Raw genomic sequence first — 14,461 nt, 5'->3', positions numbered from 1 at the left:
AATGTTCGAGTAGAACATGAGTTCGACTCGAACACGAAGCTCATCCCTAATGGGCACTGTCTCATTGATGGGATGCTCCGTTGCTAGCATCTGGCCTATCTTCTAGAAAGGTGGCAGAACTGCTGGTGGATGCCTGCCTATCCTGGAGTGCTGCGCTGCTGGTGGATGCCTGCATATCATCCTGGAGTGCTGTGCTGCTGGTGGATGTCTGCGCATGCTCATTTCTCTCACTTCTCCTTGTTAAGATTCTATGTTCCTTGGTTTCCATCTCGGAGCCACTACTTTCCATTGGCTCATAGTGACTATCTGAGTCTGATGGAGAGACTTCCCCACTGCTCTCGTCCAACATACTCTGGAGTATCTGGAAAGCCTCTTCTGCCCTGTACGATCTTTTAGTCATGTCAATGGGCAGATGTGTCAGATGGCGGGCTGCAGATGTCAGATGGCGGACGGCAGATTTGTCAGATAGCGGGCGGCAAATGTGCCTGATGGCGGGTGGCAGATGTGCCTGATGGTGGATGGCAGATGTGCCAGATATTGGGCAGCTGTGCCTGATATTGGTGGGTGGCAAATGTGTCAGATGGCAGGCGTTAGATGTGCCTTACAATGATGTGTCAGATGGCGGACGGCTGATGTGCCAGCTGTTGACGGGCTGATGTGCCGCTGTTGGCGGACAGATGTGCCAGTTGTTGATGGGCAGATGTTCACTGTTCACTGTATGACAGGTGTTTTCACTGTTTTGGGGACACTAGTTGGGTGAGCAGTGGGTAAACAGCGGACAAACAGCTATACACTCACTGATCTCCTGCCTGCAGCACAGATCTCTCTTCCTCTCCTCACTGACAGGCTCTGTGTGAGGAGAGGAAGAGATGAGAGCAGTTACAACTGCTCTCTATTGACATTACATGACGACTGTGATTGGACACAGTCATCGTCATGTGATCAGGAGGGCCAATCACATGGCCCTCCTGTCTTATATGGCTCTCCAGGCTTTGGGGTGCACAGGCAAATCGGGATCGCGCCACTGCGTGGGCGCAATCACCTGTCATCTGCCACCCATCCCCCTTTGTTTACATTACGATGGCTGTGATTATGCACAGCCATCGTGCGGATCAGGAGGGCAAATTACATTGCCCACCTGCTGTGGCGAGATGTGGCGTGTGCGGGGGACACGCGCGCATCGGGGATCGCACGGCTTTGCGGGAGCACGTCTGCGCGATCCCGCTACTTCTGAAGAATGTTCAGGAACGTCCAGTGGTTAAGGGAATGGAAGTGGTTAACGTAAGAGCACGTGAAAAACTCCTCAGTAAGGATGAGCTCGGGTGTGTGCTCACACTCCACGTGCAGAGCCCGCCAGGAAGTCGGTACGGCGCTGCGCAAATCACAGGCAGTGAGACATTTTCCTGATGTGCGGCTTCAGAGATCGGGACATGTCTCACTGCCCGTAATTAGCGCAGTGCCGTGCCTACTTTCTGTCTCTGAGCGTGTAGTGTGCGAACACGCCCAATCTCATCCCTTCTCCTCAGTAGGGATGAGCTCCAGCGTATTTGCATGCTCCACGTGCAGAGCCTGCCAGGAAGTCGGAGCAGCGCTGCGCTAATCACAGGCAGTGAGACATCTCTGCAGCCGCGCATCGGGGCAATGTCTCCCTGCCTGTGATTAGCGCAGCTAATGGCGGGCTCTGCACGTGGAGAATGCGAACACGCCGGAGCTCATCCTTACTCCTCAGTATGAAAGCAGCCTTAGTACATGAAAGTTAGGGACCTTATATTGTAAGCTCCTTGAGCGCAGGGACTCATGTGAATGTACCATATATATATATATATTAAGGATGAGCTCCGGGCGTGTTTGCACACTGCACATGCAGAGCCCGTCAGGAGGTCGGCGCAGCGCTGCGCTAATCACAGGCAGTGAGTCATTTCCTGATCTCTGCAGCCGCGCATCGGGGCAATGTCTCCCTGCCTGTGATTAGCGCAGCTAATGGCGGGCTCTGCACGTGGAGAATGCGAACACGCCGGAGCTCATCCTTACTCCTCAGTATGAAAGCAGCCTTAGTACATGAAAGTTAGGGACCTTATATTGTAAGCTCCTTGAGCGCAGGGACTCATGTGAATGTACCATATATATATATATATATATATATATATATTAAGGATGAGCTCCGGGCGTGTTTGCACACTGCACATGCAGAGCCCGTCAGGAGGTCGGCGCAGCGCTGCGCTAATCACAGGCAGTGAGTCATTTCCCGATCTCTGCAGCCGCGCATTGGGGCAATGTCTCACTGCCTGTGATTAGCGATGCGCTGCCTTCCTGGCGGGCTCTGTATGTGCAGAATGCGAACACGCCGGAGCTCCCCCCTAATATATATCTATATATAAAGCGATGCATAAAATTGATGGCACTGAGTATCTGTAAAAAATATTAGTGTGAATGAGCCCTAAAACTGGTTAAAAGCTCATTGGCTCATATAACACTGACCATTATCTTGGTTCATTTATATCACTCATATTTTTTATGTGTATATAAATGTTTTGCTTTTCAGCCATTTATTATGCCTATAACTACAGCTCTGTATAATTATTATAAATCCGTGACATCATTCTGTCAATTTCTTAGGCTGCAGATGCTTGTATTGTACTAAACACACTTCCATAAGAAAATGCCAGAAAGTTTCTGTGATGGAAATAATCTGCTGTTAGTTTTTGCATTATAGCTTGAAACAGCTCTTAGCCTGCCAACCAATCCCAGCAATTTCAGAGGTATGTGCTGTTGCTAGGTGTGGTTTGTTCAACTTCTTTATAAAAGCCAAGAGCTCAGGGCTGCAGTCTATTACTTCCCAGCTTGTAATCCATCAGTCTCTGCAACAATCACAAGGTGGGTGCTAGTTTTAATACTGTCTATTAACTCGTTATGTGGAAAAGAAAGCGACAACAACAACAACAACAAAAAAAAAAAAAAAAACTGCAGAGACACTTGGGCTTACTCAATGTAACAGAGCAAGGAACAAAGTGCAGTTGCTTCTAATAACAAATCAGTTTGGTGTTCTATTAACTAGATTCTGATTGATTGCTCTATGACGTTGTTGTACTTTTGTTGTTTTGTTTTGTGTTTTGTTCATGCATTATTTCTTGTTGCAAGAAAAGAATATTTTCTGTCCAATGTCTATTTATAAGGCGTGTGCTTTTTGTTGTAGCAGCATGTAGCTGTTTTTTCAACATATCCGTTTCTGTGTAATGGAGTGCTGAAAACAGACAAGTAACAACCTGTGGTGGTGTTAGTGTCTCAGTTTAACATTTAACATTTTTTATAATTTTTTTTTTCCAATGAGGAAACATTAAACAGACTTTGAGATTTTCTGCCAAGTTTCTGTTAACCCTGCACTTACTGCAATGATGGCAGTATAGTCCTATTCTGTGTACGTAGGGCTCGTGTGTGTGTGTGTGTGTGTGTGTTCCCCATTGCAGGGATGTTAGTTTCTAATGTTTGGTGAGACCTTGGCAAGTGATTACATTTTGTGGGTATGTCATTTTTACCATATGGATTTTATGTCTAAGTTCAGTACAACACTTTTTGTATTGTAGTATTGTTCTTACGGGCTCTGTGGGTGGTGGCGCTGGGTGTGTCGCAGCAATTACTGCCTAAGGCGGCAGATGACATTTGCCTTCTCATTCAAATTGCCTCCTTTTCATGTTCATTAGCTCTCAAGAAACACTAACCACTTTTTTACACCTGCACTTTCTAGGAGGATGAAAGCTGATCCTTTTACTTCCCTGTAAAACTGCCTAATATGAAGGCTTTGCTGTTGTCTGTAGTTAGTGAACATATGTGAGCATACATTTCCTATTCAGTTTTTTTTTTTTTTTTTTTATTTATTTTTATTTTTTTTTGAAAACCTTGGTTGCTTCAAGTAATCACCTTTCTGTAAAACAACCCGTTATGTTTAGGCCTCATGCACACATGGTGTTAATAAATGAGCTGCAAAGCCAGTACCGACATCAGTGGCTGCAAAAAACTTTTAGAAGCGTTTTGCATTGGCGTTGAGGCACATTTAGCCGTATTCGTGTTAAAGTAGTGGTGGTAAAGGCAGAATTTTTTTTTTTTTTTTTTTCATTCTATACGTAGATAAAAAGCCTTGTGTGTAGCAGTGCCACCCCACTTACCTGAGGTCCCTTTCCAATGTCAAAGATTCTCCATCCTGATTGGCTGAGACGCAGCAGCAGCCCCATTTGGCTCCCGCTGCTGTCAGTCAACTAGCCAATCATGGGAGAGGGGGCCAGATTGGGGCTCAAAGTCTGAATGGACACAGCTCGGGTGCCTCCCATAGCTAGCTGCTTGCTGTGGGGGCTCTGAACAAAGGGGAGGAGCAGAGAAGGGGGATCCAAGAGGAGTATCTGGGCTGCTCTGTGCAAAATCACAGCAACAGAGCAGGCAAGCATAACAGGGCTGTTGGTTTTATTGGGGGGGAATGAGCCTTTACAATCACTTAAGCAGTGTTTTTTTTTTTTCTTCCTCCTTTCCACTATCAAATTACTACAGCTTGAAAAATGCTTGATGCTGTATGTAGCGTTAACATGTGTTTAGCCGTGTCATTTTTACAGCTGTAATGCTGCTGCTCCCAGGATGCCCTGGGGTGTGCTACCCACATGGACAACCATGGGGCAGTTTGAGGACTACATGTCCCACAATCCTTTGCTCTTTTTGCAGCTATTCATTGGCTTCCCCCCCCCCCCCTGCCAATAGGAAAGCAGAAGAGGGAACAGAATGGGTGTCTAGTCTTTCTGCAAGCGCCGCTTGCGCACTCAGAGGGAAGGGGAGAATTTCCCCACAGGAGCTGATGGGCTGAGGCTCTCATAAAGAGACAGTATCAGTGTTGGTTCCTGGCAGCAGCTGCTGAAAAACGTGGGGAGATGGGTCCCTATATCCAGCATACTTGGACATCTAGCTAATTGGCCTCCAATTGAATTACATGTGTTAACCTAAAAATTGAGGGCTCCCCCTTCCCTTGCTACTTGTCAACCGCCATGCATTCAAATATTTATTGTACCACACTGGCAGGTCTTTCAACTTGTACTAACATACTGTGTATTGTCTGTCTTGATTTAACTTGTCGGCCCAATGTTGTGAGAATGCATCAATGGCCACAATAAAATGTAACTAACCTGGTCATGGGAGGGACAGAAATTGATAGAACATCTCTTTGCAGGAAACCTCAATATAGCAACATTTTTCATAATGGAGCAAGGTTTGTCTTGGACTCCTCTGCTCGCTTTTTAGCCCTGGGACAACAGGACAGAAAATGAGATTAGATCTCTCCAGTTGATTCTGACAACTGCTTCCCCTTAATTTTGTTTTCTCAAGTCTAAGATTTGGCCGGAGTTGGAAATTATTTTGCTGTCCAGACACACCCAATTCAGAGTTGGATTTTTTTTTTTTTTTTTTTAATCTGATTTGGAGCAACTGTGTCATTTTGGCTCATGCACTGATTCTTTGGTAAAGATTATAACTAATCTAGACAAAAACATTAACTAGTAAATTCATCTGTGGACTTTCTCCTCCCTCCTTAACCTCATGGTTTTTTACCTTCATGCATATGCATGAAGGTAAACCTGTGTGCAGCAGCCCCCCCTAATACTTACCTGAGCACTATCAGGATCCAGCGATGAGCAGTGGGTCTCTTCACGTCTGACATGTTTTCCTGACACCTCCAGTTGGTTGACGGCCTTGGCTCTGTTCATGTGTGCTTTAAGGGGGGGTGGGCCAATGCCACCACTGCTCACATCCTCCCTACTGGATAACATGATCTCAATTGAGATATGCTCTAGCTGAATTGCATCCATACATCAATGGCACCTCCACTCCCTATGGCTCAACAAAGAGGTCATCTAACCACATATGATGTGAAAGAGGACAAACTTGTAGTGCAAGTTTAAAAAAGATTTTGCTGTTCTGCTGCATGAGACCACAATAGCCGAAACCAAGATGGTGCCATTGATGTGTGGTTTTAATTCAGCTAAAGCACGCTTGATCGAGGTCTTATCTGGTGATATTGGCAATTTAGAGCATATAAAATCGGAGACACATGGCTGAGAGCTTTAAAATTTATTGTAGCTAAAAGGGGGAGAATGAGACTGTGCAAAGTAATGGTTCCATCTCTCATTTACTGTTGGCTCCCCCCCATGGCAGCCTGTGATCTTCAGCACTGTAAAGCTTCTGTCAGCCTTCCTCTGTACCAACAGCTACAATCAAGGCTGAAAATGTACACATTTTAGTGAGTTGGGTTTTTTTTTTTTTTTTTTACACCAAGTAGGATTTCCAATGGTCACTGCTCTGGGATACAACAAAATGGCAGCCCCAGCAATAAGACTAACAATGTTGAAGGAAATTTACAACACACACTTAATTTGTTAGAAAAATGACTGTGTGGGTTTTTTATCAAACTAATGCCGGCCATACACGGTTCGAATTTCGAAAGAATTTTCTTTTGAAAATCGTATCTAAGAATCTTCGTATGAATTTCGCACCATTAGTGGGCTGCCGCAACAGCCGATTTTCGTGCGGAAATAAAATTTGAGGAATCGGACATGTTGGCCATTTTTAGAAAAACAAACTATTTTCTAATCAATGATGGGAGAATCGTGCGAGAAACGTAATAAGAAAATATATACGGAGAGAAAAGAAGATTCCCAGCCAAGAAAATTATTTTCTGTAGCAACATGAGGTGAAATTGAAGGCTTAGTCGGCCGAATTTCGAAAATCAATGGTGGCATCATCGGATCACAAAAAAAACGAATTTTCTGATTTTGAAAAGAGAATTTGTTCGAAATTCGACCGTGTATGGCCTGCATTATTAAACTTTTTTTAGATTTGATTGTGGCAGGCCTGTAGCTTTTATACTGCAATCTGAGCTAGAAGCATGTGGGGTTGATTTACTAAAACCGGAGTGCAAAATCTGGTACAGCTGTGCAAGGTAGCCAATCTGCTTCTAACTTAAGCTTGTTCAATTTAAGCTTTGACGCCAAACTAAGCTGATTGGTTTCTATGCAGAGCTGCACCAGATTTTGCTTCCCAACAGCCATTTCAAAACTAACATTTGGTGTGGGACTTTAATATTTGCTGGAATTTACTGAAAATATATATTTTTTTTTTTTTTTTGCATAACCACAGATCAGCCAATCGGGATGAAATTTTAGGTTGGGACAGACACAACTCTAGCATTCAGTGAACCTGTGTTTGAATAGCATGCATGGGGTTGTTTGACTGTAGTGTGGCTGAGGTGTGATTGGTTGCTGGAATAGGTTGGGCCTGGAAACCTCCAAATTGTTATTGATCAGTGTTATAAGTGCTTGGAATGCTCCTTAAATCTTGTCACTTTTTCTGAAGCCATTTAATCTAGAATTGTTTATGGTCTGATTCCTATTGCTAAAAGAAAAAACAAATTGCTTTTCGCTACTTTGTAGTCTGGGGAACAGTGATCTCATCTGTTCAGGTCTTAACAGGCTGAGTTTGACTATTTCTGAAAGAAGTTTTTGGACTATGGGGCTGAGACAGACAGATGACCAGCCTAAAAGATTTATCTTGCCAATCCTTGGAGTGCCCAGGAGGTGGCTGGGGAAGTGCTAAATAGTCTGGAGACCTGCTGCCCCCTGAGGCAGCCAATTGACTTTATAGCAGTTCTGAGGTCTTAGTAGTGGCAAGGATAAGAATCTGAACCCACCTTTCAGGAGCTAGCTATGGTATCCTTGGTGTGTTTGGAGAAAGCTGGAAGGTGTGCTTCTATCCAGGGGACTTTTGAGCACTGACCTTGTAAGTTGTGATTTCCTGGTGACTGCTTTCAGGATGTAAGTGCCAGGAGTAGCTTTGGACTTGTATGCTCTTTTTTTGCTGTCTTTGTTCCAGTTTGGGCATGCTCTCTAATCCCTGACCCTAGAACATTGGTTACCACATCAAAAAATGAAGGGGAATCCTCCCAAAAGAGGATCAGATGATACACACCTGAAAGAGGTTCCAACTCCATTTCATCAACAGAATTTGTTACCCAAGCGATGTTAAAATGGCCAATAGCCATAAACAAATTGGACAAAATGGTATGATTGCTATAAGGATAGTCATCAATAGGTTGACTTATAAGCCTAAAAGGTTGGGATTTGCTAGCAATCTAAGGCCCCTTTTACACTGAGGCGTTTTTCAGGCGCTATAGTGCCTGGAAAAATCCAGCCCCTTTCACACTGGAGCAGGATGGTAAAGTCCTGCTAGCAGCATCTTTGGAGCGGTGTAGTCACTGCTCCTACCCATTGTAATCAATGGGCCAGCGCAGCTATACTGCTGCTGCGCTTTGCTGGTATTAACCCTTTTTCGGCTGCTAGCGGGGGGGGTTAAAACCACCCCGCTAAGGGCCAAATAGTGCAGATTTACTGCCGAAGCCACTCCCGCCCCAGTGTGAAAGGGGCCTAAAGGTTTACAAAACTGTCTTTCTTGAAACCTTTTATGTACCGATCATTTTGGCATACATGGTCTGAGGTAGGTGCACACTTGTATGGACAGCTTGAATGGACCCGCTTTAGTTTTAAATGGCATTTTTATCAGTGGATTAAACTTTATTTTTTTCTACTTTATAGGCACTTCATTCAAAATGGCTTTTATGCAACAATTTCTTGCTCAGGCTAATTTTCTAGAAGGCGGACCTGAACCAGTGGCTGTAAGTTGACTGCAAATTTCAATGAATTTCTATTGTCTAGTGTATCTCTGCAATACCCATTTTAAAGACCAAACATGGACATCTCTTCCTGGTTTCTATTAACTTTTATCCCCTGAAGAGAATTGTCAAGGATCCCAACTACAATACTACAGTTGTAGCTGGTGTGAAGTGGCTTTTCCAAATACATTTTTCTCAAGTCCTCTTCCAGGATGGCACCTTGAGAGATGACTGGTCCCACCTGACAGGAAACACAATCAACAAAGGTTAAAACACCTGCCCACTCCCTGTGCTCCTCACTATTGAAGTCGTCCTCACTAGGTCGTGCTCAGATCAAGGTCTATCTAGGATTCAACAGCACAGAAGCTTGTTTTACCCCAGAGCAAGGTAGCGTCCCTTCTAGAATTGGGTCTTTTGCAGAGGGATCATGAGAGTTCTTGGACTGATGACATCCTGTATCCTATGGTTCCATGTGCTCAGCTCCATTCCAGGACTCCCCAGCAATTCCTCCTATCCTCCTGGGACAGGGAGAGGGGAAATGGTGGACAGGGCTCCCATTCCAGCAGAGGCAAGGGAGTCTCTACAGTAACTCTACCCTCAGAGGCTGCAGAAAGGCCACCTTTGGGGTCAACTCCAACACCTCAGGATAACTGATGCAAGAGCCTGGGATTGAAGGGCCCACTTAGAGGAACTTCGGGCCCAGGGTGCCTGGAACCAGCACCAGGAACGCTTCCAACTCCTGAGAACTCTTGCCAGTGGGAGTTGTTAAGGGCCTTCAAAGAGAATCAGGGGCTGAGAGGTCCAGAGCATACAATGGTATGAAAGCTGACCAAATCGTTAGGCATTTGCACACAGCTTCCATTCTCTATTGATAACTCAATAAAAAAAATTTGGGGAAAAAGCTACCAAAACCCCCTTAAAGTAGAACTATAGACAAACCTCATTTTGGCTAGAGCAAGGGAGGGTTATAAACCCTCTTGGTGTGGGGTGTTCTACACATTAGCAAATACACACTAGACCATGAGCAAGCGTTCTATATTCCTGACAGGGTGTTAAAGTGGATGTAAACCGGATTCACAAAATTTGGGCTGGGCATGTATATCTGCAGTGTTTTAGCTTTTCAAAGCACTATGCCCCACAGCTGTCTCCTGTTCCGTTCTATTATCAGCCTGATAACTTCTGACAAGTTCAGTCCAAGATGATAAAAGCAGCTAGAGATTTGTGTTGGGGAGGATGCTCTAAATTGGGGCTATGCAATTAGCGGACCTCCAGCTGTTGCAGAACTAAAAGTCTCATGAGACATAGCAGGACTCTGACAGCCACAAGCATGACACCCAGAGGCAAGATGGAACTTGTAGTTGTGCAACAGCTGGAGGTGCGCTAATTTCATATCCCTACTATAATTAGATTAGCAAAGCCCTGAGAGTCAAACAGGGCTGAAAATCTCTACCTATGAGGTGGTGTGTGCCTTTCCTCTAATGAGCTGTATGCCCAGGCTTCTCTGCAATTCTAACCAGGAAGAGAATATCACAGGATGTGCACCTTCTAAAGGATATATAAAGGTGAAGACAGCAGATATACATATAAAACTTTTGTAAGAGGATTTGTTTCCTGAGGCTGTTCCCTTCACTGGGTATATGTGAGGGTTTACATCCACTTTAATGTAACACATTGTCCTTTTGGAGGGGGCAAATATCTGGGGTGCCCCTTATTTTTAAAGTGAGCTTCAAGATTCTGCTATACAAATGTCTTTCCTTTAAAAATCCAACCAGATTCTTATCCCACCCCTTCCCCATCAGTATTACTATATATATATATATATATAATTATTATTTTTTTTTTTTCCTATACAGGCTTGGAGGACAAAGCATTAAAATGCTTATTCCATCAACTTATCCCCACACTGGCATTACCTTTTTTGAATCACTTGCCCCTCCTTTATTAGACTTTATAATATAGACATTACAGTTCAAGAAGGGCGGCACAGTGGTGTAGTAAGTAGCACTCTCACCTAGCAGTAAGAAGGGTTGCTAGTTTGAATCCCAACCACGACACTACCTGCCTGGAGTTTGCATGTTCTCCCCGTGCCTGCGTGGGTTTCCTCCCACAATCCAAAGACATGCAGGTAGGTTAATTGGCCTCTGCCCAAAATTGGCCCTAATATATGAATGGGGACCTTGGATTGTGGGCTCCTTGAGGGTAGGGACCTGTGTGTGTGCAATGTACAGGGATAGGGACAATTGTAGACACACACTCAGGTTGAACTGGATGGACTGGTGTCTTTATTCAACCTTGGCAACTATGAAGGTTGGAAGAGCTCTGCTTTTGAGTGTATAAAGCATGGGGCAGACAGTAGTTTTATATAAATACTGAATAATCATAATTTAAATCTTTCATGTGATCACAATGCAAGGTCCTCTTTTGTAGGCTGAAAGTTGTGGACCATCACTACAGGCAACATCTGGATTCAATCCTGCAACAGATGCTGCTGAGCTTGAAAAAGCAATAAAAGCTAAAGGTAAGATCTATAAAGTCCCTCTAGATTTAGTCACCTAACCTGTAATGAAGCATGTCACATAGTGCGGATAGCTGTATCCTTTGAGAAGACCATGTTAGGGGGCAAGTCCCCATTGGGATCTTGTTCACTCTACCCTTTTTATAGAAGTCTTACAGCACTTTGAGGCCAATGGCAATAAGTTCACCTCTTCACTCCCTATGCTAAAGCTTTTTTTTTTTTTTTTTTTTTGCCAAACTTAAGCTTTAATATGTAAGGGTCTCTAATTGTTTACAGGATTATTTAACCCCCTGCATGACTCGTAGCTCTGGAAGCATCTGGAGTTTAAGGTTCTGTCATGACTCCATTGTCACTGTCTTGTCTTAAAGACTTCATCCCTACCTGACACACAGCCCATATTTTCATATTTTATAGAGCTAGGGAAATGATGTGGTAATGTGCAAGGTGTTATAATTATTCCTCATTTGACTACATTAGAGTAAGTCTGAGATAGAACTATACTTGGAGAAGTACAGTCAAAGCTTATTTGCCTGTACCTCTCCTATGGATCACAGAAGTGCAGTTCATTGGTTGACATTAGAGCTGGGACAAGACTGCAACAAAGTAGGATCTGTCCACCAACCTGGACCAGCACCTGGCTCAGCCTCCATGAGCTGTCGAGAGCCTAAACCAGCCCCACACACAGCCAGCCAGGGGGGGGGGGGGTGCCAAGGCACACAGCGGTAACTGAAGGTCACCAGCTCTCTGCTCAGCAGTCTTTGATCGCTCTGCTCAATCTTGGAGAGCCAATGGGGGACAGATGTGGCATCGGCTTGATGCTGCATCCACCTAGGCAGGTTTTGAGTTTGAAAACAAACCTGAACCTTAAATTGGCTTACTCCCACCTAACTACCCTGTGAATGGAGGCATATACTTGCCTAGTCTCAGAGCACTTTGGGCTGGTCACGTGATTTGCCCAGCAGCCAGCTTCAGGGGACAGAAAAGTGTCAACAATGAATGGAATGCCAAGGCAGTCACGTCACCCATAGCCTTACTATGGAGCATCCATTGTTGGCTGGGAGCGGACCAGTTAAGAATAGGAATCTATCTTCTAAACAGGGTAGTTGGTACAGGTGACAAAGGGGATGGGAGCAGGTTTAAAGTTTTACTAAACAGGACCCTGCATTCACTATCTGGTCTTACACAGTGCAGAGTGTAGAAATGCAATTATTTAGGTAAATATAAACTGCTAAACTTTTCTCAGCAGTATATAGCAGTCTTGTGACTTCTACCAGTTTGTAGGAGTTTTCATTCTCTAACTGTCCTGAGGCTGCATGACACCTGACCCTCTGTCTGGACAATGCTGATTGGCCCTGTGCTGATCACATGCACCCTCCCAAAAACCTCTAGCAATAAACTTGGCATGTGCAGAGTGCCCCCAAGGCTCTGTACTGTCAGGTGGATTGGGGACTGTGGAAGGAAGATGGGATCAAACGGCCTTTTTACACTGCAGAGTATTAACCACTTGGGTTCCACAGTGAGTATAAGGAGCATGTGTTTTTTTTTGGCTGGTCCCATTTTGCTTCATGTGTACTCAGCTTTAGAGGGAAGCAAGTCATATCCCTAATCTTAGTCTTGCTGCTTTTTGAAATCTTTGAAAGCAGGTCCTGCTTTAATCCTGTTGTCAACCATTCTGGTCATGTGTATATTCCATTCTTTTCAGTAAAAGACTTGCTGAATTTTTTATTTTTTGTTATCACAGGGGTGGATGAAGGCACTATCATTGATATCCTGACCAAAAGGACAAACGGTGAACGCCAGCAAATCAAAGCAGCTTATCAACAACAGACAGGAAAGGTATAAGAAACATGAATCATAACATTTTATGGGTCATGCTACAATTGCAGGCTATGGAAGGAGAATATCTGGTCAAGTGACAATTGTCACTAGTACCCATATTTATGTAACACTGTTTAGAAACCCTTCTATGATCTGTGACTGGCAAGATCTTTTGAAATGTTAACTCCGCTGTGGTCAGATTAATGTGTTGGCATTGGTCACCTTCAAGCCCTGGTAATCTGCCAATAAAATAGTCTTAATGGAATGGTAGTCTCCATAGACAGGGTGGGGTTAGTGAGAGAAACGAGGGGTTGCTCTGAATATAAAGGTTCTAGTTTTGAGCAAATACAACCTCTTGGTTTGTAAGGAATCCTAACTCCACTTGCGCCTACCTATTGTGACTACACTGTTATCATATAGTGGAAATCTCCAGCAACCACCTACTACAAATGAAGATGCTAGGTAAAGAGCATTTTCTCAAATCGCCTTTCAGGACAACCCCGGAGAGAGTAGCTCCACCTTGCAATCAGGAAACACATGCCCACTTTAAAAACACCTCCTCCTCCTCCATGGCTTCAGTTATTGTGTTTCCTCCTTGGAGGAAGCATGTGCCTGAACCAGGGAGAGCTACACTCTCTGCAGGGGAGTAAGGCTTACCTTTTGTTGCAGGTTGTTTCTCTTTGACCCCCAGCAGCATCTCCACGGGGAGAGGACTCCTGGAGCTCCTGGTCCCGCCATCTCACGGGAGTAAGGACCCTCGGAGTGCCGGCGTCGGGTGCCCGGTGTCCGCTTGTTAGCGCAGGGAGGGCTCTGTTGCTGGCGGAGGCCGCTGCAGGTCAGCGGCATGGCTCCGTTTTCGGCGCCGGGTCCCGGGCGGCGACGGCGTCGTTCACGGTGACGCACGGGCGCTCTGAGGGGGCGTGGCGCCGTGGTTCAGCGCCTGGAACGCAGGGGTCATGGGGCGGGTCAGGTGACCGTGTGCTTCCGCTTCCGGCCGGCCTTGATGACGCGGCGGCCGGGAAAATTTAAAATGAGAGCTGTTTGTAAAATAGCTGCCTCACTCAAACGATGGAAGAGTGCAAGCCAGCTATGGCGGAGACAGGCGCCCCCAGCACCGGTCCAGCCCAGGTACGTAAGGTGCACTGGCACCCTCTGCTTTACTGTGGGTATGTCTTTGTTTGTTCCCCCCTCTTGGGGGCCTGTCGCTGCAGGTCAGAGGTGGACTTCGCTCTGACCTTTTGCAGCCTAGTTCTGGGGTCTCACTAGTAGGTCTGTTTGGTGGTGGGTCTCTGCACTGGCTTGGTGTTAAGCAACTGGTTGTTGAGAGCTTTTAGTGAATTAAACCTGTATGTCGTTTCAGGAAAAATCACTAGGAAAAGCTAGACCAGGTCAGAGAAAATGTCCTTCCTGCAAAACCCCCCTCAGAGATTCATGGC

At 45.1% G+C, this 14,461-nt stretch overlaps 2 protein-coding genes across 2 annotated transcripts in view; one reads left to right on the top strand and one right to left on the bottom strand.

Annotated features, from left to right (window-relative positions):
• The window catches only part of LOC143975837 (uncharacterized), a 140,873-nt gene extending 135,138 nt beyond the window's left edge, over positions 1-5,735 (bottom strand). The window contains exon 1 of the mRNA XM_077478401.1: positions 5,637-5,735. Coding sequence (XP_077334527.1) covers positions 5,637-5,735 — 99 coding nt within the window. The remainder of the gene's footprint in view (positions 1-5,636) is intronic.
• The window catches only part of LOC143973986 (annexin A1-like), a 35,347-nt gene continuing 23,614 nt past the window's right edge, over positions 2,729-14,461 (top strand). The window contains exons 1-4 of the mRNA XM_077474935.1: positions 2,729-2,874; positions 8,616-8,695; positions 11,120-11,210; positions 12,949-13,043. Coding sequence (XP_077331061.1) covers positions 8,630-8,695; positions 11,120-11,210; positions 12,949-13,043 — 252 coding nt within the window. The 5' untranslated portion in view covers positions 2,729-2,874; positions 8,616-8,629. The remainder of the gene's footprint in view (positions 2,875-8,615; positions 8,696-11,119; positions 11,211-12,948; positions 13,044-14,461) is intronic.

Source organism: Lithobates pipiens, unplaced genomic scaffold, assembly GCF_037356315.1.
Source record: "Lithobates pipiens isolate NorthernLeopardFrog02 unplaced genomic scaffold, aLitPip1_a1.2 Scaffold_13, whole genome shotgun sequence".
In the NCBI taxonomy this organism is placed as follows: domain Eukaryota; kingdom Metazoa; phylum Chordata; class Amphibia; order Anura; family Ranidae; genus Lithobates; species Lithobates pipiens.
The sequence above is the reverse complement of the archived record's forward strand: the minus strand, read 5'-3'. Positions and strand labels throughout refer to the sequence as shown.